The 27,214-nt window shown below is 43.5% G+C and overlaps 1 protein-coding gene and 1 gene segment (V, D, J or C); both read left to right on the plus strand.

Annotated features, from left to right (window-relative positions):
* LOC101925857 (T cell receptor alpha chain constant) overlaps nt 1–27,214 on the plus strand; it is a 487,011-nt gene that overhangs the window by 385,599 nt on the left and 74,198 nt on the right. Inside the window, exon 1 of one of the 2 annotated variants that reach the window (XM_015453560.2) lies at nt 24,798–25,446. The exons of the other annotated variant lie outside the window; for it this stretch is intronic. Coding sequence (XP_015309046.1) covers nt 25,428–25,446 — 19 coding nt within the window. The 5' untranslated portion in view covers nt 24,798–25,427. Of the gene's footprint in view, nt 1–24,797; nt 25,447–27,214 lie in introns of those variants that run through there. 2 annotated transcript variants of the gene reach the window in all.
* LOC102115168 (T cell receptor delta constant-like) lies at nt 728–18,086 on the plus strand. The segment is given in 6 exon segments: nt 728–981; nt 1,575–1,773; nt 14,468–14,746; nt 15,309–15,374; nt 15,714–15,827; nt 17,039–18,086. Coding segments are annotated over 3 exon segments (423 nt in total).

The raw sequence follows: 27,214 nt of genomic DNA on the forward strand, positions 1-27,214 counted from the left end.
GGTTGTGCCTTCACAAGGGCACCTGGCAGAGAGGAGAAGTGGGGCTAAAATTCAAGGCATGCTCTGCCACCAGCCAAGGCCCTGATGTGGGGCTGCAACTTCTGGACAGGGAAGGCGTTTCATAAACCACACAAAAGTGCAATCTGTTTGCCAAGCTTGAACCCAAGGGGCTATCTCTGCATTCACCCAGCACAGCCACCTTTTCTAAATCACACAAAGCACCATGTGGGCTACTGGCCTGAATTTAGTAACTGGGAGGAGGTTAATGGAGAGGACAAAATTTTAAATTTACATGAAAACCCTTTGTAAACTGTATATATACTATTCAAGTGGAAAGCAGGGTAGGAAGAGGTGATTCACAAGCTTAGCAAGAGACAGGAGAAATTACAGTGACCACAAGCATTTTCTGCCTAACCCACAGCATGTGAATCTACATGAGATGTCTAAGTACCCGACAAACTCCTCAGTGGGAAACCATCTGAGGGCAGACTGGCCAGAAAGCACAGATGGGAGTGGATGTGATGATTTCTAAAAGTCCATTCTAGTCACAAACCCCAAGGCAGATTTAGCCAGTGGGGCAGAAGAGCCTCAGACAGAAGCACCTGAGTCAGCTTGGCCTGACCTAACTGTCAGGACCCTTTGATCTTGCTGGAGCTTGACTTGGAGAAAACATCTGGTTCTGGGGATTCTCAGGGGCCGTATAGTGTGAAACCGAGGGGAAGTTTTTGTAAAGCTCTGTAGCACTGTGACTGGGGGTATACGCACAGTGCTACAAAACCTACAGAGACCTGTACAAAAACTGCAGGGGCAAAAGTGCCATTTCCCTGGGATATCCTCAGCCTGGGTCCCACACCTCAGGAGATAAAAACAGCAAGCAGCTTCCCTCCTTGCTTTGGAGTCTGGAAAGGATAGCAGGAAGCTGACTGGACCGGGGAGATGACCACGGCTGCTGACCTCTCACTCACTACTGTTCTCCCTTGGGTAAAACTGGCATTTCTACATTTTCTTACAGCACATTTGGGGAATACAAAAAGGTATTTCCTACAAACTATTCTTGTCTTGCTTTCATGTTGATTCTATTGCAAAAGAGAGTTATATGAGCCACCTCACACAGAATTTCTAAATTCAAACCCCTAGAGAGATTTACCCAAGTGCTTTGCTTTGTGGTTTGGGAAGATGGATTTGAAGAGAGATTGATTTGTTTGTAGGCAATTACCAGCCACAGTTGCTCATTCTAAAGCTGACTGCCCTGTAAATCACCCAGTGCTTCATGCCACCCTGTCTCCTCTTGCTGTGCCACATATTATCTGCCTTTAAAGCAGCACTGGTGGCTACAAACACCTTAACCCTGCAGTAGTCATGGAGCCAAGACCCACCCCTTTGACGGTGCCAGCTTTTCAACACAGAGGGCTGAGTGTGGGTCTAGGAAGTGAGAGCAAGGTAAAACAATAGAAAGCAACAGTTCAGAGCACTGCATCAAGTGTATTGTGCCGGAAAGGTCCGCCATAGGAAATATGCTCCTCCATACTCCTCAGACAACAGCCTTCCCAAAGCAAACCTGTCCCTACCTGCAGATGATTACATCATCTATGAACAGCTGGATAAGCAACAAGTGCCATCTTTCATGGAACTGAGCCTTAAAGATCCTCCAGTCCTAAAGCTAATGGGAAGAAGGTAGGTGGGAGCAGCGCTGAGGTTTTTGGAACGTCCTCAAGTGCTGTGACACTGATAAACTCATCTTTGGAAAAGGAACCCGTGTGACTGTGGAACCAAGTAAGTAACTCATTTATTTATCTGAAATTTAAGGTTAAGGCATCCTCCATCTAAGGAGGCAGCAATAATCCTGAAATGGGAAATGGGTGAAATAGCTAGTGTTGAGGAGGACTCCTGGGAAGAGGTGAAATATGGTTAATCCTTTCCATAGGAGGGGAGCAGAAGGTGTCTGTGAAAAAAGACTTTGGGGCATATGAAAGGACCCATACAGCTCAGAGGAAACAGAGAACTCTGCCCAGTTCATCGAATTCGGGTCAGGCTGTAGAAACCACAGAGTCATTGGCCCAGCTCCCCTGAGCAGAGTCAGAATGGACATGGAATGAGGCTGACCTGAGTCCAGATGGTTTTCCCAAGGTGATTCCAAACGTTCTGACTTCCCTTACGCCAAATACATCCTCCTGGGAGAGCTCAGAACTGAATCCATCTCCTGGGCATGGAGGGTGAGGCGAGAGCAAGTAGTCCCTGGTGTTGTGATATTTCTCTTTAGAAGAGAATAACCTGTTCCAGACATTTGTTTCTAATTGTTTGAGGTGCAAATGAAAACTAGGTTACTAGTGAGAAATATGGGACATTCTAGTTCCCACTGAGACCAGATTCCAACCAGGACAAAGTGAATGTGTAATGCTTCCAACTAAGAAACGCTTTGAAGTCTCCAGCACACAGCCAGGAGAGTTCCCTACCACTCACCAGCGTTCAACGTTTTTGCGAAGAGTGTATGGTACCACTCACTTATTAACAGTTATGCAGGAATCGATGCTAAGGTTGTTGAAGGATCATGCTCAACACAGAGGGCATCTTTGATGTCCTTTCAATGACATTTGCATTCAACAGTGTCTTGCTAAAAAATAAAATAAAATAAGACAGTGGTCTCCACCTGGCAGCAGCTTCCAGTTAGATAGTGCATATTAATCTTAAGTAAGAAAATGTAATAAACCAATACAAAAACCCATTTCAAAGGTCCTAGGGAAGTCTAGCAATAGGGGTCAGTGGTCCCAAATCAGCCCAACCAGCTGCTAGAAAAGAAACAGCATGCCCTGCCCTGGCTGGGACTTTGGCATTCGGCTTAGGTTTTTCTAGGTAAAAGAAGGCTCTAGAGAGATAGGGTGGTGATGGTGGGCTCTTCTCAGAGACCAACTGGGGACAAGGCAGTTCCAGGCATATGCAGTGAAGGAGGCTGAGGAAGGGGAAGGACAGGCATGGGCATCCCCAGACCTCACACACTACAGGGAGAAAAGGGGCAGGGGCCCTGCCATCAAAGAGAAAGACACCCAAAGCTGTGCTAGCGGAGTCAGTGCAGAGACCTTCAGACTTTTTTAAAAATCAAAACCTTAGTAAGATTTTGAAATTTTAACTAATTTGGGCCTTTTCCTTTAGACCTCATTATCCTTAAAATTTTCACTAAAATACGTCTATCCACACTTCCAACAAAGCTAAAGACTGATTATCTTAATTTCCCTTTGTTTGCCAAGTTTTTCCTAATGAATTAAGCTCCTCTGTTTACCCATTTACTTGGTCCATATTTCCCTAACTGTGGAGTGCATAGCACATGGTTTCAGATGGAGAGACATTCTTTTTACTTGCATGGATCTATCTTTTAATGGCTATCAGAATAGTACAACTAGGTTATCAAACCCATGTGATTTCAAGTTTCCTTTTAATTATATTTTAAGTTAAAAAATGAGTAAATTTGTTTAAATTATTAAGCAAATTATGACAGATGCATGTGATGAAAAAAGGGGGGGAGATGTGCTTAAACGAAGTTTGGGTAATGCTGAACTTCCTATTGGTGCACTTCATCAGCCTTTGAAGTGAAAAAATAAGGGGTATCCAGAGGGGGCACGACCTAGAATATCTTTGAATGGCGCCTGCTATTTTTAAGCAACCAATATTGGATTAAAGAGACAGCACTGCAAAGCCCAGGCCCTTTATCTTCTCAGAGGCCTTTTGATGCTTTTTTTTCCTTGGGAGCTTCTTTCAAGTTCTTATTTATGGAGCTCCTGGGTAGCACAAAACTAACAGAATGAGTCTATACAAACCCACAGCTGTAGACCTCACACTTTAGTCATCTGGATAGAGTAAACCTGGAGAGGCTACTTAGCTTCATAAAACAGAACAGAGAACGGGACAAAACAGCATGCGATAAAGTAATGTAAATGTGTACTTCTACGGTAACAACAGGAGCAGCGGGTAAAAGGGGCATGGTCGTTGGGAATATCTGCATGGAAGTGGGCCATGTGAGGGACTTTGAATGCAATCTATTATTTTATGTCATAATTATGTAACTACCACTCTTTGAGTGCCTACCATTTATTAGGCCACAGCACTAAGTCCTTTAATGAATGTGATTTCACTCAGTTCTCACAACGATCATGTGGAATTGAGGTACCATGACTTGCCTTTAATGGATCAGGAAACTGAATCTCAAAGGGGTTCCTCAAGATCACACAGCTTAGTAAAGTCATCATTTGAAGCACCTGCTTGATGCCAGAATCCGTGCTCTTAAGAACTCTGCTTTTCCATCAGGACTACAGCTAGACTAGGGCATGTGTGGAGGTTTCTTCTGCCTGGCCCAGCCTCTGTCTCAGGCCTCTAATGAGCTCCTTTTCAAGCTGAATCAGAAACAACAGTTATGCCACTTCCCTTCCAGTGCCATCCCCATCACTTCTCTCACCAAGGAAGAACTTCTGAACCCTTGCCAAAACCAGTTACCCAAAGCAGCATTCCCCTTCCCCAGGAGGAGCTAGGTGAGGCCCATCTCTCACATTACACCCCTGGAGACCCAGGGTCCCTAAATACAGAAGGTCCAGACGATGATCAGAGCATCACCCTTTCCCTCAAGAAAAGGAGTTCACATAATTCTGGCCTCATCAAGATGTCTCCCAGATTCCAAGAGATGACCTTCCCATTCCTCCAGACCCACTAGTCCTTGTTCTGGCATCTGACATTCCCTGTCACTCCCAGTGAGCATCTCCCAGAACAGAGCCTTTGCACCTGCAAGTCCTTCCACCTGGAGCCATTTTCTTCCAGGGACTCACACAGTTTTCTCCCTCCCCTCCTCCAGGTCTCCACTCAAATGTCATTTCCTGTGAATCCTTTCCCTACCACCTCATGTCACTCTGAAGACCCCTTTCCCTGCTTTATTTAGAGCCCTCATGTCTACTTGAAACTTTGTATGCTCATTTGCTGTCTGTTTCCCTTGCTCTGTGAGAGAAAGGACTTCGAGCTCTTTCTTACTACATCTACGAATACACTGAAAGCACTAAATAAACATTTGTTGAATGAGTGAATGAATAAATAAAGGAATGAATGAATCAGAGAAAAAGTCAGCTGTGGTGTAAAGCAAAAGAAAAGAAAAATGAAAGGAAACTGATAACCTACAGAGCCAAGCCTGAGTCCTGGCTCTGCAAGCCATCACAGGTCACTGCCACTACGTGCCAGGCACTATTCTGGGTGCCAGGGAATCCACATGAACAAAGCAAGCATGAATTTCTGCCATATTGGAGTTTATTTTCTAATGGCAAAAGACAGATGGTAAACTAAATAAATAAATAAAATATACAGTATGTTAGGGTGGTAATAAGCCCTGAGAAGAAAAATAAAGCCGGGAAGGAGAATAAAGAGGACTAGTGAGAGGGACAGCGTGCAGTTTTAAACAGAAGAGTCACAGAAGGTCTCACTGGAAAGGGGACAGTTGAGCGGAGACCCGAGGAAGTGGTAAAGTGAGCCATGCAGACCTCTGGAGGAAGAGCACTTCCAGGCAGAGGGGACACAGTGCTGCCTGGGATGTGTGGCTGGAGGAGGGGAGGGAGTGACGGGGAGAGAATGTGAAAATGAAGTCAGATTGGTGATGGGTTGGGGATAGGGTGGCTTGTAGGCCACTGTAAGGACTTCTGCTTTTGAATTCTAAAGGGAAGATTGGAGAGTGGAAGGGAAGTCACATGTAACCTAGAGAAAAGATCTAGAGAGACAGAAATGTGAATACCAGTCCTTACCAATGGCCCTAAGAAGTGGGCACCCTCTTCATATCACATAACACCAAAAAAATAGCTTCTGTTCTTTTTCAGCAACCTGTCCCACAACCCTTCCTGCTTGGAGCTCTGTTCTTAGTGCAATTACATTCCCCAAGCTTCAAGTAAAATGTATCTTCTCTGAGTTTATCCCTCATAAACATTCTAATAATTACACCGAGGCTCTCTGCTTCGCAGATGCTGTATCTAATCTTATAACCTATAATACAGAAGATGTTATCCTCACTTCATAGAGAAGCCAGATAAAGCTCAGTGAGTTTAAGGAACTTGGCCAAGATTACACACTTGGAAAGGGACAGAGTCAAAACTAGGTTTGGGATCTTCTGACATCTTTCTACTTCACAACAACTAGGAACCACCCTTTATGTTAGTGATCCTCCAGCTATGATCTACAGTCTTTTAAGGACGGTAAACTGATCTGAAAAATTCATATTCCCTCCTTGGTTTTTATGGGTGATATACAGGCAATCTCATAGATTCTGATGTTCACATATGACAGAAATTAATTTGACTGTCACTTCTAAGTGTGAGTGTGTCATTGAAGCTTGCTAAAATTTGGTATGCATGAATGTGTTATTAAAATGGATGGAAAAACTTAATTCTATGTTGTACTAAGCAGTCTGGCTGCTGCACAATACTTGGCAATGATGCAAAACTCTCAGATATGAAATAAATTTCCCCTAAAAGGTTGGAATGCATGGTATATATAACCTGCTAGGTCCCTGCCCCACCTAAGTGTAGCCCAAAGGTGGAGAACCACTACTCTATGACCAATATTCCACCCTTCTTTCCTCCTGATCAAACCAAAAAACATCTTTCCAGTCTATATTCATTCTCTCTTATTTGAGCACAAATTCTGTCAGATTGTAATATGGGCAAAACTTGGATTTCTATTTGACACTAGAGTCGCCTCTTGTTCCATCCTGAAGGACAACCTGTAAGGCTGAGAAGAAGAGGCTAGGCCAGATAGGATAGAAAATAGCTTGCGATGAATATCACATGACTTGGCAACTGGGGCTAGGGCTCCCGTAAAGGGAAAAGCAAGGTAGTTTTTGGATTAGGTATGTCAGCTGTGCCAGACCACTGATCTTTGGCAAAGGAACCTATCTGGAGGTAGAAAGACGTAAGTAACCTACTTTTCCTTCTTATGACCACTATGTTTGGCAATTATATTTTTAAAATATTTATCTAAGTCACCAGGTTGGGAAGCAGTGCTCCAGTAGGTAATATATCATGGGATGGCTTGAGGAACAGGAACTGAGTTTCCGATAAAATTCAGGATGGCATCTGTGCTTCAGTGAGCCGTCTTGATCCATTGTCCTTCCTAGAGAGTTTCTATTCCCTCTACCTGACTCTAGAAAGCCTCCTCAACATCCATGCACCCACCATGTACAGATCTAGGCCACCACTGTGATCAGATCCACATGACAGCACTTCTCGGTGGTAGACACAAGGTGAAATGAGGGGCACGCTGAACCAGTAAATCAGAGACCAAATTCCAATCCATCCAATGCATTAACTGACAGTGCATTACCTGACAAACTCTGTGATTTAACTGCACTGAACTATAGTTTCCTTATAGTTAGATGAAGGATTTCCAAGTTGTCTTCCAGCCCTTGCCCACTATGATCCCGATTATCCCCAGACCAATTCTTATGAACAATTGGGAGGAAAAGCAAGGAAACCCAGTGGTGTGACTGTCCTACCCAGTAGGAATTCTGTGATTTAATGGGAAACAAAAAGCACTGGAAAGGGAGTGAAAACTCTCCCTATGCATCCCTTAATTAGCCCTTGTGTGATCACAGAGGTTTGGAAAAATGATGCCTTGAGGCTCCTTTCAGTCCTATCATCTATTACTCTGATTCAGGGGCTGGAAACTGGAAACTGAGTGAAGCTCGCCCAACTCAGCCACTCGCTTAACCACCTTTACAGTGACTTTGTCTGTAAGATGGATCTAAAAATATCACCTCATAGGGTTTATTTCAGTAACTTTGTTGAAGTAGTATAAACACCAGCTGTTTAAGTAGCAAAGTATTTATACAAGTGATAGTCATCTGTGATTATTATAATCCTTTGGATAAACCCCAAGTCTTTTGCATCAACGGCTCTTGCACCAACCATTGTGCCTTTCCACCTCTCACTGAGGCACAATCCTGTTGTGATTGATTTAGTTGAGGCTTATAGTTATGGTTCCGCCTACAATGGCCATTTGGCAATTCTCAGCAAAATATGTGAAAATGTTATCCTGAAGCAAGATCTGGGAGTAAGAGATGGCAGGTTGAGGAGATAATAGCAGAAAATCTAAGGAATTGCCTAAGTGTCAAAACTCAGAAGATAGCAGACATCAAAAACGCTGCCAAAATATAATGCTCAGATCTCAGAAACCCTTGCAGAGCTCTGTCTCCAGCTACACCCTTTCTGCTCCACCCACCCACTTCCAAACAGATGAATTAGACTGACAGGGAGCAAATAGGTAGCAAGGTTTTTTGTAATGATGCCTGCAGTAGTGCTTTCACAGCACAACTCTTCTTTGGAAAGGGAACTCAACTCATCGTGGAACCAGGCAAGTTATGCATTTTACTACAGCTTAGTGTGTATATTCCTTTAGAGTTGTTGTAGCATAGTACTGAATGAGTGGGGCTTCCTGGGAAGCGAAGAGTTCTAAATTAGAAACCCATTGTTTGTTGCAAACGGTAGGGGTAAAATTTGGGAGCAAATGCATTAGATTTCTCTCAAGACAATATTCTGTATATGCTTGGAAATTCCATTCTGAGGCTTGGTATTGATAAGTTTTTTACAACTACTGAAAAAAAGCCCTAGGTCAGGCTTCTAGTTTTGGGCTCCCTGGAACCAGGAAAAAGGCAAGCTGTGGTTGAGGAGGGTCTCTCCAGTATTTATGAGGGATAAAAGTCATGGTCACAGTGTAGGAAGAGGTAAGGTTAGAAAGAAAAAATGTATTATGAAAGAAGGAGTTTTAAAAAGAGAATCTCTCTCTCTCTCTCTCTCTCTCTCTCTCTCTCTGATGATAAGAAGCCAACCTTGCCCTTGTCACTTTTTTCTGAGAATTTGCATTAAACCAACATAACTGGCTCAGATTAAATGGTTCTCAGGGTCCCATCCTGGCCTGGGTCTGCTGAGAGCCATTATCTGCGCACCTCTCCTGTTAGCCCTGAAACTGGGGACTCTGCACAATGGCTCAGGATCCTGCATCCAATGTAGAAACACAGCTACCAACTCCAGGACAATAGAGAAGTCGTGGTCCCCTACTGGAGCCATTGTCTACTGGTAGCCTGTTCCAGTGTTTGGAAATCCAGGGACTATATTCTGGTAGTTTGGGTAGCTGCCAATAGTCAATCACTGAGACCAGTTCAGAGAATAGCCTTCAGACACCTTCCAAAATGCCAAGTCCATTGGGAGAGCCATTACCTCTTGCATGATTAGGTATTGATTTTGTTTATTCAAAGGAAATAAATAAGTAGGAAATGGTACATGAATGTGGCTAGGCTATCTGACAAAAAGTCCAAAAAGTGACTGGTACTATCAACATGGTCTCTGCCTCTCAGAGAATGCTGTAAACTTATAGGGGTTCTCCACTGCCTGTTGCTTCCAGGGAAATAGTAGAAATTGCCAAGTTTTCTTATCTTTGAGGGGAGAGAGACTAGAGCACTGAAAAGGAGAGAAACAGAATCATGTTGTAGCTGATTTCAGTCTGATTGATGGTTAGCAAATTGCATCTGAGCAAAAAATATTGTGTTTCATTTTCCCCTAAAATCATTTCCACTTGAAATTTGGAATTATCTATAGTGTTTGAATCAAATCTTTGAGGTTGTGCCTTTGGGAGTCTTAGGGAAGAAGGAAATTAATGAAACTGATGCTTAGCCCCTCTGCCAGGATGCTGACCATGCTCCCCAATGACACTCCATTAGCTTCTCTGGTTTTCTTCTCCTGCAGTGATGAAATGTAATATGACGATGTGAAGCTCAGGTAGGGGATGTGAAAATTTTCAAATCAAGCCCCAAGTCCTTAAAGTTTTGACAGTGAATAATGGTCCTACACAACTGTCATTCTCTTTTGCCAGGCTCTAACCCAAAGAGCTTGATTTTTAGTCATGAGGCAGAGTAATTCATATGGTCTTTAAGTTACATTTCACATGATGACTGTATGCTCCTGAAGCTTATATCTGTATCCAGATTCAGGAGAAATTATAAAACAAAAATAAGCAATGCAAAGCAAGCACTGGCTTCTCACACAGTACCAGTGGGCTCCCCCAGCAGTGACCAATTTCTTGTTCAACCCTCAGGTCCTTAGAAAGCCTTTAACCAAGCTCAGGGAATTAGAAAGCAGGTTCGTTATTATTGTGAGACTCAGTCTGAGTGATGGGGGAAATTAGGTTTCTAATCAAAATTCTGTATTTGTGACCCAAGAGAATGGAACCAGAGTATAACAATGGAACCTGTTTCTATAACTCTCCTCTCCTCAACCTAACATTTGTTGTAAGAAAGGTCAAGTTGAGTGCTCCATCCCTACCCTCAAGCTATTATGTTCTTCTTGGATGCCCCTCTCAATAAACTGGGAGTCAAATTTTCCATCATGAAGGCAGCTATTGCTCACCTGCCACCTTCTTCTCTTGCTCTGTCTCAGCCCTGCCCTGGTATCTCTTGGATGGGGATTTCACCCTCACATATCTATCCAGTAGTTCAACTATTATTAGCTTCAAAGGGAACTGAGACTCTGTGTACTCAGCCCTGTGGTCTCATCAAAAGCAGCTTTGTAGTTCACTGAGCTGTGGGGTCTCTAGGCTGAGACCTGAAGCTGGGGGGCAGGGCACAGATGTTACAGCCCAGGCCCCAGGGCCAGCTCTAGGCTAGTTACCTGTGAGGCACTGTCATAATGTGCTCCTGGGACACCCGACAGATGTTTTTTGGAACTGGCACCAAACTCTTCGTGGAGCCCCGTGAGTTGATCTTTTTCCTATATTTCTAGGGATAATTTGAGTCCTGGCACTGGGGCTGTAATCCAGTTTGCATTATAAATTATAACTAGTAAATGAAATTATAATAAGGAGACAGAGTATTACAGATGTGAAGTAAGCCAGAGTGAACACACTAGACTGAGTCACTTAAGTAACTCTGTAACTCCTTTTATTTTATGTATATAGTATATATTAAAACAACACCTCCCATTTACTTCTGAAATCTTCAGAGCAGCTCAAAAAAACACAAAGAAATCTAGAAGAACTACACTAAGAGTTGGAGCATTCAGGTGCAGGGGAGACAGTGGGAGGGATACTTGGGCCGCAATTCCTCAGGAAGCTGCTTCATCTCTGCATATCCCTTTGGCTAAACTAACTAGTATGCACGCCTCCTTGCAAACTGAAAACAAATGTCCTCCAGATTGGAAGATTCTGGAGAAAGGTAGTTAGCATGGTCAGAGTAATTAGGTAGAATAAACTTTTATTTCAGGGTTTAAGTTAAATCCCATATTGGCAGAAAGTCTGGAAATTCTGAGCGACATTTATTCCAGACGTTGCCATTCTTAGGGGATCAGTAGGACTCTCTATGTGAATCTAAAACATAGGTGACTTCTAAGTTTATAAATTAAGAAAGACTGTTCAGGAATGGTATACACTTTTTTGGTATTGTTTGCCAGCACATAACTTAGCAATATATTGGTGTTCATAAAAAGAGAAAGTCTGACAATAAAGCAATTTTCCAAAGAAATAGCACTTGAAGCACATGTTGCAATGTAATTATATTTGTGGACCAAGGAAAAAAGACTAAAAGTTCTTCAAAGATAAACAACTAAATCTTTAATCTAAATTTTGGACTACAGTTTCATATAGCTTCACGTTTGGGTTTAAGTCAAACACAAAATAGACTAGGATGCATATGGCAACTATATTGAGTGCATTCCAGTTTTTAAAAAGGTTTAATTACCAAGATGCCATAGAATGGATTCAATAAGACAGTTTTCTTTCAAACAATCTCTTTGAAAATATAAACATTAATGTAGAAAGAGAGATTCAGAAAAATGTTTTATCAAGTCAATGCATTATGCTCTATCTGAAATGCTGACTAATAGATTCAGAGCACAATATCACAAGTGCATGACCTTCAGACATGTCTTTTCAATTATATCGTATTATTCAAATTACTCAAACCCAGTCTCCCCAACCAAAGTGACGATTCGACAACTGCCTGATGAATTTAGATTTTAAAATTCTAGGAAGCCTTAATTATCCAACTAAATCAGACTAAGATTAAGGGATACTCTTAAATAAAAAAGGAAATAGGGTGTTTATTTTATGGACAAGTTTCTTTTGTAACTTGTAACTCCCTTGAAAGTCAGCCAGAGTATGTCTCAAACCAAAGTCAAAACAGTGAGCAAGAAGTGTCGCACTTATGAAGGGAGGTGAGTGAGCAATGCATGTGGTTTCCAACCGTTAATGCTACCGTTACCAGTTTCTGTTATCAGTGGCTTCAGCTATGCAAGGAAACCAAACAGGAAGTTTTCTCAAGCAGGTTGAAAGCAGGTTCCAAGAAAGCCCTTTAAAAAATTTCTAATCCTCTCAATTGTCTAGAACCAAAGCCAAAAACATAAGGAACCAGATTCTTAGAAATGAGTTTCCTGCCCTGAGTGACTGAAACAGAATCAGTCTTTTAGCTGAGCTTCTCAGCAGAGGAAATGGGGAGAATGATGAGGTAGTGATGAGGGGGTTTCTCTGAATAGTTGATTTTCTAGGAAAACCTTGATCAACTTTGGTCCATTTACAAAGCCATGATCAGCAGGAACTTCCTGACTAGCAATCGCTCCCTCTCAATCAGATAAAACCAGTTGATACGGCAGTAGGTCTACTGCCATGAACCTCATAGCTGAAACCTAAATTCAGATTCAGGATAAAGCATTAGAAAAATTATTTATTTTCATACAAAAAATTAGCCTGTGGTGGTGTGCACCTGGGGTCCCAGCTACACGGGAAACTGAGGCTGGAGGAGAGTATGAGCCAGGAGGTGGAGGTTGCAATGAGATGATATTGGGCCACTTCACTCCAGCCTGGGTGACAGAGAAAGACCCTGTCTCAAAAAAAAAGGAAAAGAAAAATTACTTATTTTCCATTTACACATTCATTACCAACTTTTTGTTCAGCAATACCTAATGTCTTGACTATAGACCATAGTAGATAAAAATACACTAGAATTCAACATATTTTTCATTTGATATCAAGAAGCCAAATTCACCTAAGTTTCAAATACTAAGGGCCAAATTTACAGGAGCAATTAATATTGAAAGTCAGCATTAAATTTAGAGTTGAAAATATATCTAGATCATCATTTACAGGTTAGTTGTCTCTCTTCGTTTCAGGTATTAGCAGGGCTCTTTCTTTAACAGTTATTTGAAGATAGCCTAAGAATCTAAGTCTCCATGGACATAACATTTATCACAATTCAAAAACTTCAGTGAGGCACTGTGTGAAAGAATCATCACTACCTCTCTCAAAGTTTCAAGACTTGTGGTCTTAAGGAAAGAAAGGGATGCATTTACAGGGTGGTAGTCCAAAGTGAGGCACAAAAGAAGAGAAGGCCAGGAGGGAACCCAATCCTGGGACCAACATTTCACGGCTCTTCTTAGATTAAAGCAAGAATGAACGGGCTTAAATTGGTTTTATTTCTTTAAGGACTTCCTGAAAATGGTCATTGCTATCCTCTGACTAAAGACTCAAAGGAAACTGTACAGTAGTCAGTCCCCTATAGAAGAATGAGTATTCATCTAGAGGCAGAAACATGTACCACCTACCTTCAGCAGATCCCTTTCCAGCAGATCTGGAAAGGATGGCACCCTTCCATGACCCCAACACTGCCATCCTCAGAGCCTCTGAGCTAGTTTTGCAGTCCTTCTCAGACTCTTGATTCTTTAAGTGACAGAATGCAGAGCATGAGCACCTGCCCTGATCTACCATCCAAGTACCCATGCATTTACAAAAAACCAACTGGTGCAGACAGATATTCAGTCTGACCTAGATTGTCCAGAGGATTGATTAATAAAACACAGAAAATCGGCCAGATGCGGTAGTTCCGCCTGTAATCCCAGCACTTTGGGAGGCCGAGGCGGGCAGACCACCTGAGGTCTGCAGTTCAAGATCAACCTGACCAATATGGAGAAACCCCGTCTCTACTAAAAATGCAAAAAATTAGCTGAGCATACTGGTGCATGCCTGTAATCCCAGCTACTCGGGAGGCTGAGGCAGGAGAATCGCTTGAACCCGGGAGGTGGAGGTTGCGGTGAGCGGAGATCACCCCATTGCACTCCAGCCTGGGCAACAAGAGTAAAACTCCATCTCAAAAAAAAAAAAAGAAAAAGAAAAAGAAAAAATCCACAGATAATTGAAACCCAGATGATCCAGAAACTTCTTTGTAGTTGTTATTTTCCATCTGTGCTTCCAGCCCTATCTCCTAGCAGCTCCTAACTAGAAGTCAAACTCACTGCCTTTCATTTCTGCTCCCCTTGCCTGTCCTTTAACAGAGGTGCTAAGGCCCAGGTCACTAACAGGATGCATGGAGGTCTGAATTGTAGTGTTTGGCTCCAGGGTAATCGAGGTAATCACCACTGTTTAACCCCCACAAAGTTGTGAATAATCATCTCACGTAACAAGTTGATTATATTTACAGAAAGACAACCTCATACCAAACCATCCGTTTTCGTCATGAAAAATGGAACAAATGTTGCTTGTCTGGTGAAGGACTTCTACCCCAAGGATATAAGAATAAATCTCGAGTCATCCAAGAAGATAACAGAGTTTGATCCTGCTATTGTCGTCTCTCCCAGTGGGAAGTACAATGCTGTCAAGCTTGGTCAATATGCAGATTCAAATTCAGTGACATGTTCAGTTCAACACAACAAGGAAGTTGTGTACTCCACTGACTTTGAAGTGAAGACAAATTCTACAGGTAGGCCATTTCTGGCTTCAAGGGGCTGGAGATTATGGGGAACAAGAATTGGGTGAAAGGGAAGTTAGAGATGTAACTGTGGACAAATCATTCTCAATATAGCATCATGCTGGAAATAAGACTTAGGCCCAACTGTAGCCTGCCATTGGCAGGGGAGGGAAATGCTTGGCATCCCTAAGATGGAATCTAAAATAAAGCCCATCTTATTTCATTCTCATCTCTCCTCTTTACCAACCACTGTCCCCTTCATACTAGACTCTGGGATTGAAAGTCCACGTGCAGTCTAATCCAGTGCTAAATTCCAACAAAGGGCAATGTGGCCTATCATGGGGCTAAGATCCTAGTTCTTCCCACATATTGGTGTGCCTGGATGTTGACTTCATGGTACAATGAAAAAGGCTGGAATGGGAAGTATGTTGTATAATTAGCTATGTGACCTTAACCAAGTCACATCCTCTGGTCCTCAGTTCACTCACCCAAAGTCTCCTCCAGTTTTAAAACCCTACAATCCTGTGAGCCTCTTCATTCCCAATGTAACCCTGACCACTGCTGTTTGTTCCAGATCACCTAAAACCAACGGAAACTGAAAACACAAAGCAACCTTCAAAGAGCTGCCATGAACCCAAAGGTTAGTTCAAATCAAAGGGCCAACTTCAGAATCAAGGGTTAAAGCAAACTCTGTAGTTGTACACTGGGGCCAAAAAGTATCAGATTTCAAAAGAAAACACAAATGATGCTGAGCCCAGTTGGCTCTGTGGAGCCTCTGACTCTCCCAGCAGAGCTTGCCTGGCTGGGTGTCAGCAGCAGCCTAAGGTCTCTGAGGGCTGTCTGGCACCACGCTGGGCTTGCAGGCCAGAAAGAATTAGGCAGACTTGGGGTCGGCTGATATCAGTGTTACAGGCCCAATTTCTGGAAGGGAATTTAATCTCTCCCTGAAGCCACCCTCTTCACTCTTGTTCAACCATAGTTCATGCCGAGAAGGTGAACATGATGTCTCTCACAGTGCTGGGACTACGAATGCTGTTTGCAAAGAGTGTTGCCATCAATTTTCTCTTGACTGCCAAGTTACTTTTCTTGTAAGGTAAGAATTAGCCGCTTCTTATTCCTATCTCTACCCACACTGTCCTGCACATGGGGAAAGGGGATTTAGAAATGGTAAGAAACTAAGAAGCATTGGAAAAGGAAAATAGAGACATATTTAGAATTAATAAGGTAGGCTATCTCAGCTACTCAGCAAAACAGCACCCCATCTCCTGTTATCCTTTCATTTTAAGTCAGACTGAAACCCATTAGGTAGTATAATGTACTATTTTTCTAATACACCAGACAATAACCCTCACTTTCACCCCAGGGAGAAAACAGAAGATAAATAAAAAGAATTCATCTTCTTTAACTGCTATTTTGTTCATTGACCAAGAGGCCATGGGTTATTTGCAAGACCATAAGTAAAGCTTTGCCTGAAGAATATCCAGAGGAAGCAGAGCCTATCTTTGTCCTGATAAAGGGAATGCCAGCTCACACTCCTTAATCATAGGACCAGCCTGTCTATGGGTGGATCAGCCTGTCTTTGGGATGAACCTGCACACAGCATTAGTAGTGAACAGCTCACTATTACCTACTCAGGATGCATACACAGTTAGGTCTGAGATGTTAATTATTTGCCTGTTACTTGCATTCCTTTCTCAGATAGTCTCGTACACGAAATTGAAACCAGGGCCTGGGTTTGCATGTGAGGCTCCTCCCCGTCACTCCTTCTGCAATACTCACAAATGCTCATCAACCCCAGCTCCTGTTCTAAGAACAACCCTAGACTTAGAGTACTTGACTGACCTGACCCAGACAGTAAACATATCCAGTCATCTCCAAATGGGTGTCCAGCTCACCTGTTATTTTACTAACAGTCCCAGGGACACAGGCAGTGTGGCTGGATAAAAAGAGGGCTATGCTAAGAGTCAGAAGATCTGAGCTTTATCTTGATTTTGACATTAACTTACATGTTACCTTAGCCAAGTTGCTTCATCTCTCTGGGCCTGGGTTTTTGCATCTGTAAAACAAATAAGTTAAAAAATAATAACAACCAAAGGAGAACAAAAGAGTTTCATGACTTATGCCAACACTGATAGCCGAACCAGCTAAGCTATTGCCATGTGTAGATGGAAAATGAGCCACAATAGATTAGTGATGTCTGCAATGGCATAGCATAGCAAGTACTGGCCACCCCCAGACTACATGACCCCTATGATTCCTTCTAGCACTGGCAGTCTATTCTATAACAACTTTCTTTACTTGCAGGCTGACTGGCATGAGGAAGCTACACTCCTGAAGAAATCAAAGGCTTACAAAAATGCATCTCCTTGGCTTCTGACTTCTTGATGATTCAAGTGGACCTGTCATAGCCTTGTTAAAATGGCTGCTAGCCCAACCAATTTTTCTTCGAAGACAACAAACCCAGCTCATCCTCCAGCTTGGTGGGAAGACAAAAGTCCTGGGGAAGGGGGGGTTTATGTCCTAACTGCTTTATATGCTGTTTTGATACAGGGATAGAAGGTTACAAAAAGATATAGGACACTTTTTTTACTCCTACAACTGATACACTTTGAAAATGATGTTTTGTTCTTTTTGACTTTCTTTACCTTTTGAAGTAGAAAGTGAGAACCAAAAGGTTCACAGCTTCATTCCTCATGAGGAAAATAGGCCCTGGGAGAAGAAGAGCAGGTGCCCTTTTATCTAAACATGGAAGACTCTGCTCAACTGAGCACTGGATTTGCTACAAACCAGCATCATCTTCTTCCTCCTGCCCTCACAGCTTGTCCCATTCTCTATGTTCACTTCAGGAGCCACACTAGAGATTCTGCATGGCGTGGAGGGGGGCAAAGTTTTAGCACTTTCTGCATCTCCTAGTACTTTACAAATGAGATTACATTTGAATTCGCTAATACTTTATGAGCAGGCAATGGGGTTTCCAAAATCTCATCTAAATACTCTCCAGACTATTAGCAAAAATCAGAGTAAAATACAGAGGAAAGGCACTGCTTTCTGTTAATTCATTTAACATGCATAAATTAGCTCGCTCTGAGTTCCAGGCACTGTACTGAGAGTACAAAGAAGACATAAGTCTGCTTTCAAGCAACTCCCTGTGAAAGTGTTTTTGAAGGGAGGAACAGAAATGAGACCCCTATCTTTCTCTACAAAAACAACATTTTTACTGTCCTTTGCCTGCCAATCTGTGTTTGAAACCATTGCACACTGATTCTCTGGCCTGGTACCTTGGTATTGATGGTTTTCTGCCTTTCTTCTCAGCCCCTGTCTCTGTTGCATTTATTAAACTGCATTGTGTGCACCTTGCCTCTGGCTTTACTCTTTGCAAATCACCACAGGGGGAAAGGCAGCTCTGTGAGCTCACTATTAGTCAGCCAAAAGCCAAACTGAACTTACGCATCACACCACAGTTTCCTGAGCCCCAAGCCTACAGAGGCCCTGCCTTGGAGACCCAGCCTCGGGTTTCCTGCTGCGTCTGCTGATGCCGCTGTTACAGCAAGAACAACAGCAGCACCTGCAGTGTGGCCAATGACCTCTGCTACTCCCACGTCAGGAAGGCCACAGCTTTGTCCAGGAGCAGGGCTCAGGGCCCTGGCAACCCATTATTGTGGTTCCTCAGCACCTATGTGGAGTGTCAAGCGAGGGTTTATGAGGTAACAAGTGAAAGAGTGACTGTCGCCAACAACTCCCCTTGCCATGACCGACTGCAAACTCCCCCATCATGTGTACTACACCTTGCATGTGTAAAGAACGCTGATTTCCAAAACATTCACAAGTTACCTTGTGTAATATTAGGGTGTTTCTTCTGAAGTTATTAGGGAAAAAAAAGATCATATTCTCATTTTTCAGATTAAAAAAATGCCCTCTCCTCAAAAAAGTATGTACCTTGTCCAGAGTCATTCAGTGAGGCAGGGATATTGCTGGGAGTAGAACCAAGGTCTCAAGATTTTCAGTACGAAGTTCCTGCTATAAGAACACATTGCATCCCCAAATGAGGACAAGATGTCAATGTGAGTATCAGCTAGAATGAACTTCAGGATTGTCCCATATTTAACATATAAATGAGCCACCCTCTAGCCCACTATGCCAGAAAAATAAAACAAAACAAAACAAAACAAAACCTGGCATATCACAGGACCATGAATTTCTCAAACCAAAAGGAGCCTCCAGAGAAGATTTAAGGCAAGAGCCAGGAGGAATTATGGCTGCCTTCTGATCTGGGGCCATGATATATGAACTGTGAGATGGACATGTGACATACTCAGTAGGCATTAGAACAGAAGCCCCAGAAAGCCAAGCCACATGCCCAAGGCCTTTGGCTCCCTCATCCCCTGTTCTTTCCATTGCTCCATATAGTGGCTACTCTTGTCCAGTGTTTCTGAAGAGTACATAAACTGCTGCCCAAACCACTCACTGATAGAGCCACCTAGGGTGCAGCTGCAGGAGAGAGCCCTGGAAGTGTAACGCTGCATTTCTGGGCCCGTCATTAGCCAGATATACGACTTTGAGAATGTCCACCATGTCTCTGGACTGCAGTGTAGTTTCTATAAAATAATGTGCAAAGCCTCTTCCATTTCTAAGAGTACATCTAATACCTCTAATAATTCTATGAAGGCAGATAATTCAAGAAAAGAGGAAGGAGAGACTGATTCCCAGGGACTGAGGGTATGTATCTGTTTCAACACCGCATAGTCAGTTTGCCCCAGAGGAAATTTTCTCTGCTGGAGACACCACTGAGCTCCAAACTCAGGGACTTGGCAGCTGGAATTCTGGAAGTCACAACTTTCCAGGAAAGCCTCAGTGCTCTTCAGTGGAAAAAAAAAGAAAATGTTCTCCAAATAAAATAAGTAAAATAGAGGTGTCAAAGAACATCAAAGAAGGTGGCTGGATATAAAAAGATGCAAAAAAAAAAAAAAAAAGGAAATTCGTGAAAAGTCTTTTAAGTAAATAACTTTGTGTCTAACTTAATTTTTTTTTTTTGAGACAGAATCTCATAATCTGTCACCCACGTTGGAATGCAGTGGCACCACCTCAGCTCACTGCAACCTCTGCCTCCCAGGTTCAAGCGATTATTGTGCCTCAGCCTCCCGAGTACCTGGGACTACAGGCGCAAGCCACCATGCCTGGCTAATTCTTGTATTTTTAGTAGAGACCGGGCTTCGCCATGTTGGCCAAGCTGGTCTTGAACTCCTGGCCTCAATTGATCAGCCTGCCTCAGCCTCCCAAAGTGTTGGGATTATAGGCATGAGCCACCACATCTGGCCCTAATTTAATTCTGAAATGAAAACAGACCTATTCATAATAATGGATAAATGATGGTGGTGACTAAAATAAAGACACTGCTGGCGGCCTCACCTTGACGGGCCCTTCACCTGCACCTGAACCTGCATTCTGAAACCCTCACAGGAAATGCAGCACAGGCTTGTCAAGCCCCATTCTGTATCAGGGCTGACCAGGGCACTGGGGACACAAAGACAATGCTCCCTAAACATGCAGTTCTCCCTTGCCTACCAGGAGTCATTCAGGTGGCAAGGGCCCACTGAGTCAGAAGTGGGGAGATGTTCTGCTTCTCTGAAGCCAGGGTGCTCCCCTGGATCTGACCAGGCCATTTATTTCTCAGAAGACACTTTAGGTCACTTCTAAAGGCCAGGCTGGAACACAAAATGGCTAAGAGAAGGATGCCAAGTCCCAGACATGACCCACCCTGAGAGGTAGCTCTGCTGAGCCATGCCCCAGGAGTTTGTGTTAAAACTTCCTGGGCACCTGCATCATCGTGCTCATGGCACAGTAGTAAGTGGCACTGTCTTCAGTACTCACTGGAGAGATTACCAAGTGAAAGGCTTTCTGGGTCAGAAGGTGCTTCACAGAAAACCGTCCTTTAGCAAAATATGAACCGTGAGATCTGCTTTTATCCCCATAGAAGACAAACTGAAAATTATAATCTGGCCTTATGCGGTACCAGAATAAACCTGGATCTGAATATGTACTGTCGTAAGTGCAGAGCAGTACCACCTCACTGCCACTCGCCACCATCTGGTCCGGGGAACTCTGAGTTACTTTGTCACACAGCATGCCCCTGTCTGTGAAAAAGACAAATGAGGAAATAGTGAATTCTGCACCCCCTAGATACTGAGTACAGGCCATGCCTAGCCCAGAAGAACTCAATGAGCAGAGGCAAGAGAAGGACACAGAAATAAAGCGAAAGGCAGAAAATAACCAAAAACCAAGAGTGCAAGAGAAAAAGCCTTCAAGAGTCAGAGAAGGAGAAATGGGGTTATGGAATAAGTGGAATGTAAACAAATGAATCTACTTACAGAAAAACAAAAAGCTAAAGCCCACAGTAAGAATCATCTTTTCTTCATACCAGGGCAGAGGATATACAACAAAACAGGGTTCCTAAGATCTCAGAGAATATCTGACGGTTCTAACAAAAGCAGACGGGAGGAAGAGGAGACTGGCAGCCCTGATGGTCATGTGACTGATTCAGCCGTGACTCCTAGAGACAAATGGGCTCAGCCGAGGAAACTGCTATTGCTGTTATGATTTTGGCCCCAGTCCATCTTGAACTAATATATATGGCAACGAAAATTGATTACTTTAAAAAAAAAGAAAAGAAAAGAAACAGAAAGGAAGGGAGGGAGAGAGGAAGTGAGGGAGGAAAGAAAACAGCAAGTCTAATGATGGCGTTCTTGGATATCCAACTGCTGCAAAAGTAGTTCACTCTCCATTTCTGTATCCTCTGGTCACAGACTGGTGTACTAGTCCATTAATCACATGTCGTACTTTGAGCGACACTGTCTTATAGCATCTAGCACAGCTCCACACACTTTGTTCTATTCAATAAATGGAATAAATGAAAGAGTACCTTGGACAACTCCCTTACTTCTCTGTGTGAAGAGGGAAGAAAGGGATTGGACAAGATCCTTTCTAAAATCTGTAATAGACCTGAATTCCAGAAATCTTTGATTTCAGATGCTTGAGGGAGTGTCCTGATCCTAAGTGCTTCTTGCACTTCACCAGCTTGACTTTCTATCTCTCACTGGGCCCACTGCAGAACACACTTGGCTCCAGCTGGAAAATCCTGAACAGAGCTTCCTGGCGGGTGAACTGCCATGAGTGGGTTACAAGCTTGCTGAGATAGGGTTCAGAATGCCCGTGTACCTGGGGTGAGTGGAGCCCCTGAGCCAGCCCCTCACAGCCAGAAGCCCTACAAATACGATTTTGCACGTAAGCCATGAATATGACAACAGTTCGGAAGCTCTGCTGTAAAAAACAGAACACGGACTAACTCACTCCCCAAAATGCAGGAGTGTTTCCAAGAGTATTTCTAGAAGGTCCTTCATTTCCCTTTTTCCCTACATCCAATTCTTCAGTAAGAACTGTCAGTTCTACCATGAAAATATATCTCCAGTCTATCTACTTCTTCCATCTCCACCACCACCACCTTCTATAAACACCATCATCTCTTACAGGGACTGCTTCGACAACGCACTAACTGGTCCCCTTGCTTCTGCTCTTGTCCCTGGACAATCCATTCTCCAGTTCTTCATAAAATGTACATCAGATGATGACAGCTGGACCTCCTTCCCAGGCCTGTAACATCTGCAAATGATCTGGCCCTTGCTTCCTCCCCAGCCTCACCCCACATCTGCTCCTTCTCTTTCTTCCCTTCAGCTGCAGTGGCCTTCCTTCTCATCCCTTCTATGTCTTCTTTTCTAGCTGCCTGAAACTCCATCTCCAATTTTTAACAGTTCTCAGCTCCAACTAAATTAGTCACCCACCCCACCTGTCACCAACCTCAATTACATCTCTGGTCTTATTTTCCCTCACATCAGTATCTGAAATCATCAGATTCAGGCATGTTTATTTTATGCCTCTTCCATCTCACCTCTCCCCTACACACACACACACACACACACACACACACACACACACACACACACGATAATATAAACTATATGAGGGCAGGGAGCTTATCTTTTCACTGATATGTCTCCAGCCTCTAGGCTTGTGTTGACCACATCACAATCAGTAAATATCTGTGTAAAAAAAAAAGAATACAATTTCTTCACTTAAAAACTCACCATTCACCTAGATTTAGCAAATAAAAATACAAGACACCCAGTTAAATGTGCATTTCATATAAACAACAACAAAAATTTCAGTAATATGGATAGTTGGGACATGCCATATTTGGAACACATTTATACTAAAAAAGTATTCATTGTCTATCTGAAATTCAAATTCCACTGGGCATCTTGTGTTTTATCCGGCGATGCTAGGCATGCAGAATACCAAAAGTAAGCACCAGGCAGGCCAGAGTCCCACCATGAGCATCTTCAGAGCCCCTGGATGTGGAAGAGGGAGATTCAGGGCCCAGGGGCTGCCTTACCGGTGCATTGACTGCCCATGCCTGCACTGCCACCTGCCGGCAGGGGTCCAGTCCACGAGACCCAGCTCCCTGCTGGCGGAAGTCCATTTCAGAGCTTCCGGTTCTTCCAAGCCCAAGGATTCTGTTCACTTCCCACCCACAGTCTATTAGTGTCTGTCCCTGCTCTAAAGATGTTGTCTGGGCTTGATATTTATGTGAGAGCTGACTGTTCCCTTCCTGATCTAGACCATAACCGTCTTCAAGTTAAATTGCTCCTCCTCTTCTAACTGCCCAACCTCAGGTACAGCTGACCATACCCAAGCACAGAGAAGTGGGTTTAATGGACCTTCACACAGAGGGACACATCCTCTCCTATAATGCTTCACACAGAAGGTTGAGACATAACCTGAGCCCTGCTTGGGGTAGCATCGTCATGACTCTTCTGCCCTGGTGTCCTTGCAATATTCCTGGAAAGACATCCTTCCCCAAAGGAAGGGCAGGCACTTAGCACAGCAGTGCAGTATAATGGCTAAGAGTGGGATCCTGGAGCCAGCCTGCTTGGGTTCATATCAGCACCAGCTTTTACCAGCTGTGTGACCTTAAGCATGCCCTAACTCTCCAAGTCTCAATTTCTCCATCTGGAAAATGGAGATAGTAATAGCTTTTCTCACAGGACTATCGGAAAATTTAGTGAGGTCACACATGCAATACACCCAGCAGATAAATAACCTATGAATGTCAGGTATTGCTGTTACATATTTAATTTAAATGTTGCCATTTTTATTAAATAGACATATGAATAGAGTTCCTAAGAGTGTTACGCTCATCAGTGCTGTTCAGGGAAAAGATGCTGAGTAAATCTAAATTTTAAAGTTGCAAAATCTTGCAAAAGATTGTTGATATGTTGTATCAATCAATGGTTAAAAAAAGAAAAAGACTGACGTCTTTAATTTGCTGTCAGTGCTGCAAGCATGTCCTAGAGCTCTGTGATCCCCTGAGACATGAGCCAGCTGTGCTCTCCCCCAAGTCCGTAAGAGCATTAGGAGCATGAGAAGTGAGCCTTCCAGCCCCTTGGTCTTACGTCTTCCAAACGTTGCAACAGGCTTGTTCATGAGAGGCCACAACACATGATCAAGTGACCCCACCACTGTAGAATAGGAGAGAGTCTCAAGATTCAGTGGCCCACTAAGGACGTATTGCCCCTAAGTTTCTCCACTCCATCTTCCTTAAACCTATTGGCGTCTGCAGCCTGCGCCTCTCCCCAAGGTGCTGAGGGTCCTGCAGGCCCCACTCACCCTGCAGGCCCCACCTGCCCATCAGTGAAGCAGGGCTGCCTTTCATTAGCCCAAAACTGCCGCTCAAGAGGGGCCCTCAGACCAGGTGGGAGCCAAGAGATTTGGCGAACAACGTCACCCTTGTCCCACAGCTTGGATCTTGATCACTCATATCACTCAGAAGAGGGACTTTTCTCTCTGTTTCCTTTGAGGTGGGCAGCTTTGTTTTTGACCTTGTAGCGCCCTCTGCTGCTACTAATTATCCCATCTCCATAAATAGGTCATACTGGAGGTTGATAGAAAATAGGTCAGGGAAGGAAAACATTCTTTGTTCACAATTCAAGTCAAAGCTACTGCTTCTGTCTCTATTCCCTTTTCAACTCTGAGACTGGTAGCTGCTTCTCTGTCAGCCCAAAGGGACTATCCTCCACCAGTCACCCAAAGAGGACTGTCTTTAAGGATATGAGATAGCACCATAAGAGGACAAATGGACATTTTCTTGTCTACAGAAAGCCTAATGCAACAGTAGAGGACATAGGGAAATTTATTTGGATGGATACAGACAAGTGCATCTCTTTCTTGTGAAAGAATAGAAACATGATTAAAAAGGAAAAGCCTAGAAACGTCTGAACGTATGGAAATGGGGGTGAGTGGGCTAGAGAAAGGATTTCTGCATCACTTTCTTCCTGTACCACATTCCATCTGAGATCCCTGGGACAGACCTGGCCTGATGAATTGCAGGAAGCACACCAGGGAGGGACAAGGTCCCGCAGACAACGTCCACCCCCAGGATGGGATAGCGCCATGGGGACCCAGGGCCTCTGCTTTGGGGAAAGACCTTGCTGAGGGCCCAATGGGCAAGAACAAGTGTGAAGAACCCTACCATGATTTTTTACCCAATGCCCTCCACAAAGCCAACGTTTGAAGGAAAACTGTGAAGAAGAAGGGACACTCCGTGGTGTTGCTGTTGCCACCTCTGGAGCAGCTTGTGGCAAGAATGGTCTTGGTCCAACCAGGTCAGTGATACTTTTTATGATGGGGCTGTGTGGGACCTGACCCGACTCTTGCTAACCAGATTTCTAAAGCCATCTGCAGGGTCTTTTCTCCTATTATTCCCCAGGGCATGGAGGGCAAACAGATTCTATCTCCATGATCAAGAGGTAACAATTGGTAGAGACTATCTGGAGCATGCTGGTGAGAAGGATTCTGAGGCCACATCTATATGCAGAGGGAGAGAGTGATGTGTCTATTAGCAATATCTACCACAGGAGCAGGAGGCAACCCCACACCATTTTGTATTTGCCGTTCCTGCTCTCGATGTCATTCTCTGAAATGAATCCTACAGAGAAAGAATAATCAGAGCCAATTCTCCATTGGATTGTCCTTTTGGTAAAGGGCAAATTTTTCCATTTCTATCTTTTCCATGGCTTCCCTGGGATCTCATGGACCATTTCCCCTGCTACCAATTGCTGTTGCCTGCAGCCTAAGAAATAAAATTTTTAAATACCTATAATTCTCTCTAAAATCATAAACAATGTGTCAAGGCCAAACACCTCCCCAGTGTGACTTATTCATATATGGACTTATTCTTGTATAATTAGCAGGAATAATCATACCCTGAACCAGCTAGCAGAGCCCCTGGGGACAGAGACCACCCAGAGACGATCCTTGTTCTCCTGAGTCACAGAAAGGGAGTCACACAAGGCAGGAGTGGAACTCAGGTATCCTGAATTCTAGTCCCAGCTCTGCCTCTACCTATCTACATGACCTTGAGCAAATTTACCCCTCAGAGCTTCAGCATTTTCATCTTTAAAATGAGGGCATTGGCCCAGGCAGTTGCTACATTTCCTTCCAAGTCTCACATTCTAGGATGCTAATGGGTAAAATTATAGAGCTGACCCAAGAGTTATTAGTTTATATCCCCCTGTGCATGTTGCTTGAACTCCTCATTGCCCAGCAAGAGGAAAAAGGAAAACATGCTTCTTCATTAGGGGGTAGCATAATTTCCTGGTTTACTGTGTGTGACTCATCAGAGCCTGGAGGTCCAAGCCCAGATGCCAACTTGAAATCCAGTTATTATTACATCTGGAAGAGAGAAATGTGCTGAAAACAGTTTTTGGGACACCATCAATTTGGCCAAAAAAAAAAAAGAAGAAGAAGAAGAAGGCTCTGTCTAGTGTGATAACATTTTGTTATCGTATTTATTATCTTCATCCCTGAAATCCACTCTGCTCTCTCCTATCTCTGCTCTGAAAGACAGAAGGAGGGCAGCCCTCTCCCAGGCAAAATGGGGCCCCTGTGGGGAACAGAGGGGTGTCTCTGTCAACAAAGTTGATGCCACATCCCTTTCAACCATGCTGACGCCTCTGGTTTTTGTAAAGGTGCTCACTCCTGTGGGTACCGGGTTAATAGGAAACTGACATTTGGAGCCAGCACTAGAGGAATCATGAAACTCAGCAAGTAATATTTGGCAGAATTTCTTTTTTCTATCTGAAAATTATCAGTGGGAGATTTTAATGTGCCTTAACAAATAGGAACAAAAGATGAATGTTTAATACAATTCAATTTAAACAAATATTTATTAAGAGCCTACAGTTTTTCCCATGGATCATCTGAGTCAGTTTCTGAGGAAACATTATCATTGCCTTAAGGGAGTTGGGGGGTTGTCAATGGGCCAGAGATGGGATGAAAAATGACAACAGATTTACCTCTGGGACCGGGACATGGTTAACCACCGTGGCCCTGGGTAAGCAGCTTAGCTTCAGAAGAAAATGTGCACAATGG

The sequence above is a fragment of the Macaca fascicularis genome, chromosome 7, assembly GCF_037993035.2.
Source record: "Macaca fascicularis isolate 582-1 chromosome 7, T2T-MFA8v1.1".
NCBI classification, from domain to species: domain Eukaryota; kingdom Metazoa; phylum Chordata; class Mammalia; order Primates; family Cercopithecidae; genus Macaca; species Macaca fascicularis.